Source organism: Octopus bimaculoides, chromosome 4 (assembly GCF_001194135.2).
Source record: "Octopus bimaculoides isolate UCB-OBI-ISO-001 chromosome 4, ASM119413v2, whole genome shotgun sequence".
NCBI lineage: Eukaryota > Metazoa > Mollusca > Cephalopoda > Octopoda > Octopodidae > Octopus > Octopus bimaculoides.
Window position 1 is genome coordinate 145,275,517 of NC_068984.1, and position 3,441 is coordinate 145,278,957.

Genomic DNA, 3,441 nt, shown 5'->3' on the forward strand with positions numbered 1-3,441 from the left:
AGCTGGCAGAAACGTTAGCACGCCGGGCGAAATGCTTAGTGGTATTTCGTCTGTATTTACGTTCCGAGTTCAAATTCCGCCGAGGTCGACTTTGCCTTTCATCATTTCGGGGTTGATAAATTAAGTACAAGTTGCGTACTGGGGTCGATTTAAACAACTGGTCCCCTCTCCCGAAATTTCGGGCCTTGTACCTAGAGCAGAAAAAAAGAAAAAGACAGAAAAAAATTATATTTAATTATCATCGTTTTTCATAATGCTGTCAGAAGATTAGTAGCAGCAGCAGCAGTAGTAGTAGTAGTAGTAGTTCCCATAATCTCTGTATAATTTTCTCTACTTACCATTGCAGTGAGATTGTTATGGCTGGTCAATCCCTGAATGTGCTAGTATTTTGTGCTCCAGTTCACTCAGCTGTGAAAATGAGATGCGACGTCACTGGTGCGAAGCTGTATCGGCCTTTGCTTTTCTCTTGGATAACATCAGTAACATGGAGAGAAGAGGAGGCTGGTATGCATGGGTGACTGCTGGTCTTCCATAAACAACCTTGCCCAGGCTTGTGCTTTGGAGGGGAACATTTTAGGTTCAATCCTATTGTGATTCATGACCGAAGGGGTTCTTTACCCTAAGTTCCCTAATTCGAAACGCATATCCTCTCACTCTCTTTTTTCCCCTTATGGTCATTAACTTCTATGATTATCTCGGAATTTTAATCAGCACAACGCTTTCGTAATGAGAGGCATGTCTGTAACGCTTTCGTAGCGGGGAACGCCTGTATCTGCATGTCTTTGTTTCATGGAAAAAAAAAAGAAAAGAAAAGTAAAAAAAAGAACTAGCGCGAAGGAGAGTGAGGATTTGGTGTGGATGCTTGCAACAACATCAACTCAAGGATCAGAGGATTGTGTGAAATCCTGCAGCGGGAGTTATGCGCATCGCCCCCAGATCTGACTTAAATATCCATTTGTTGTTTAGTAATTCTATGAATACAAATATTCGATGACCTTCCATTTAGTGATACGTATCTTCATTAATATTGTATCAATTATTTATCAGAGCAAAGGAATGATTAGAACACTACAGCCAATACCGCTGCATCATTAACAACACCACTCAATACTACAGCCGATACCTCTCACAACTTAAAACGTGAATATCACAATTTTGTCTACTTAGCTCTGCTACGAGTCCCAAGATTCTTAAGGCCGGAGCTTCACTCAGTTTCCACGGCTTAATAAGTGACTGAGATTATACTCCCCCACCACTGAACGGGACGCTAGTCTGTCGCAAGGTTAACGTCACAGCTATTGTTGGACCTTGTTCACAGCTGAGTGGACTGGAGCAATTTGGAATGCAGTATTTTGCTCGGGAACACAACACACCGCCCGGTCCTCGGATCTACACCACAATCTAACGATCGTATGTGCAACTTCTTAAACAGTGGATCACGCACCTTCATCGCTTGTTCAGAGATCGATCAGAGCTGACCTGCGGTCTAAACAACATCAACATCAATGACAATGACTGTCCCTTAAGAAAAGTATTTTTATAAACAACACGGAAGAACAACTAAAATACAAAGTTAATATATTAGTTTCACACTGGAATGAAAAATGTTATAGGAATGTTCTTACGTTTCGGTTTAATTGTCTTTCATCAAGAAAAGGAAAAATAAAGAGAAATAGATAAAAAATAGCTCTGTGGATGTTCTTTCTGGGAAATATATAGTGGACTCTCTCCCGCCCCCTCTCTCTCTGACACACACATGCGAGCAAACATTCTCCCCCTCCATCCGTCTCTTACACACCTACACACATATTCTCTATTTCTCACACACCCGCTCACACATTCTCTTTCTCTCTCTCTTCTCCCATACACACGAACACACATTCTCATGTCTATCTCTTTATTTACACACACTCATACAGACATTTTCTCTGTCTGTCCCCCTCTCTCTCTCACACACACAGACGTAAACATATTTTCTCTCTCTCTTCTATACGCTCACACACACACACACACACACACACACACACATACATTGCCAGACACCTCAACAAAGAATTATCTGTGGTCTATAAATGAGCCAAGCTATCTATTTCAATGTTTTCCCATCTCATTCATTGAACTCATCGTCCATGTTACAACCGTCTTCTCACCATTTTCTTGTTTTGTTGGATTTTCTCGTCTTTTAGAAATCTTTTGAAGCCATACCCGCCTGGTTAAACTATGTCACTCGATACGCTCCTCCTGACATACAAGTCACCCTTGTTGCTAACAAAATTGACTTACAAGAATACCAGACAGTCGACACACAGGTAAGTCACGACAATGTTTCGGTACACACGTATAAAATCTGTTTATGCACCCATATTAATACACGCACACACACACGCACATACACACACAGGCACGCACGCACATTGTTTCAAATTGTTTCAAATTGTGCCACAAGGCCAGCAATTTTGAGGGAGGGGGTTACATCAACCCCGGTGTTCTGCAATGTACTAATTCTATAAACCCCAAAAGGATGAAGGGCAAAGTCAACCTTGGCGAAATATGAACCCAGAACGTACAGAGCCGGAAAAATGCCGTTAAGCGTGTTATCCGGCACGGTGACAATTCTGTCTCCTCGCTGCTTTACATACATACACACAACAACTACGAAGATAATAATAATATTAATTCTTTCTACTTTAGGCACAAGGCCTGAACTTTTGGGGGAGGGGATGAGTCGATTACGTCGACCCAGTACTCCACCGGTACTTAATTTATCGATCCCGAAAGAATGAAAGGCAAAGTCGACCTCGGCGGAATTTGAACTCAGAACGTAAAGACAGATAAAATGGCGCTAAGTATTTTGCCCGGCGTGCAAACGATTCTACCAGCTCGCTGCCTTAATAATAATAAATAACAAAATCTTACATTGTCCACAGAGCAGAACAGGTCTTTGCTGTCTACATCATTTGTATACAGCAAATAAGCTCTATTGAATATGTATTAACAGCCAGTAATAATGGCGGTATGACAAACAGCATATAATGCTTGGGTGGCAGGCAGACGACAAAACCCCATTGTTGTCAATGAATGTTACAGATGCGATTCATATATCTCAGATCTCACATGAGTCGCCATGTGATTGTCAAATGTGGCCTGGATAGTTAGGGAGGCGAGCTGGGTAGATGGGAGGGTATTTAGGAATAATTACATGCTGTGTCTTCACAAATTATCCCTTTTCATTCGGCAGTGATAATCAGCCGAGTTGAATTATAATCACTAAAATAGATTTCCAATAATAGTTATTCATTATCTATCTATCTATCTATCTATCTATCTATCTATCTATCTATCTATCTATCTATATCTATCTATCTATCTATCTATCTATCTATCTATCTATCTATCTATCTATCTATCTATCTATCTATATATCTATCTATCTACCTGTCC

The 3,441-nt window shown here is 40.8% G+C and overlaps 1 protein-coding gene across 2 annotated transcripts in view; it reads left to right on the forward strand.

The window, feature by feature from the left end:
* LOC106878757 (uncharacterized) overlaps positions 1-3,441 on the forward strand; it is a 401,005-nt gene that overhangs the window by 387,681 nt on the left and 9,883 nt on the right. For both annotated transcript variants that reach the window (XM_052967581.1, XM_014928079.2), the window contains exon 4: positions 2,187-2,309. In XM_052967581.1, the coding sequence (XP_052823541.1) occupies positions 2,187-2,309 (123 nt within the window). The remainder of the gene's footprint in view (positions 1-2,186; positions 2,310-3,441) is intronic.